At 57.4% G+C, this 538-nt stretch overlaps 1 protein-coding gene across 1 annotated transcript; it reads right to left on the reverse strand.

Moving 5' to 3' along the window:
• Nucleotides 1-208: 208 nt before the first annotated feature.
• Nucleotides 209-442, reverse strand: GNI_240410 (putative Gag-pol polyprotein; the record flags this gene model as incomplete). Its single annotated transcript, XM_011136442.1, has 1 exon — nt 209-442. The coding sequence occupies one exon, from the start codon at nt 440-442 to the stop codon at nt 209-211; it is 234 nt and encodes a 77-aa protein (XP_011134744.1).
• Between the last annotated feature and the right edge of the window lie 96 nt (nt 443-538).

The raw sequence follows: 538 nt of genomic DNA on the forward strand, positions 1-538 counted from the left end.
CTGAAGACCTTGCCCTTGTCCACGCTGGTGACCGTAGGTTGTTGTGGTCTGTCCTGACCGTGAAGTGCGAGAAGCTGACGTAGTCTCGCCACTTCTCGATGGCCCGTTTGACCGCGAACAATTCCCGTTCTCTCGTGTCCCAGCGCGACTCCGTGCGGTTGAACTTCTTGCTGGCAAACTCGATGGGTACTGCGGCGTTTCCTTACACCTATTTGAGTACAACCCCGACCACTAACTCGGACGAGTCGGTCTCTACGATGTACTTGCCATTGTCGGTGGGGGCATGCAGCGTGACGGTGTTCTGGACGGCGTGTCGGAGCTGGTCGTAGCCGTTCTCGTGCACGTCTCGCCGCTCGTAGGTCTTGTCCTTCTTCAGCAGGTCGAATAACGGCGCCGTGATGTGTGAGAACTCGGGGATGAAGGGTCTCAGGTAGCCGCACATCCCTAGGAAGCTTTGTAGCTCCTTCTTCCTGTTGGGGGCTGTGCGTTGACGATTGCTCGAGGATTCTTCTCCTGGACCTTTATGCCCGTCTGGCCG

The sequence above is a fragment of the Gregarina niphandrodes genome, assembly GCF_000223845.1.
Source record: "Gregarina niphandrodes unplaced genomic scaffold scaffold00863, whole genome shotgun sequence".
Lineage (NCBI taxonomy): Eukaryota > Apicomplexa > Conoidasida > Eugregarinorida > Gregarinidae > Gregarina > Gregarina niphandrodes.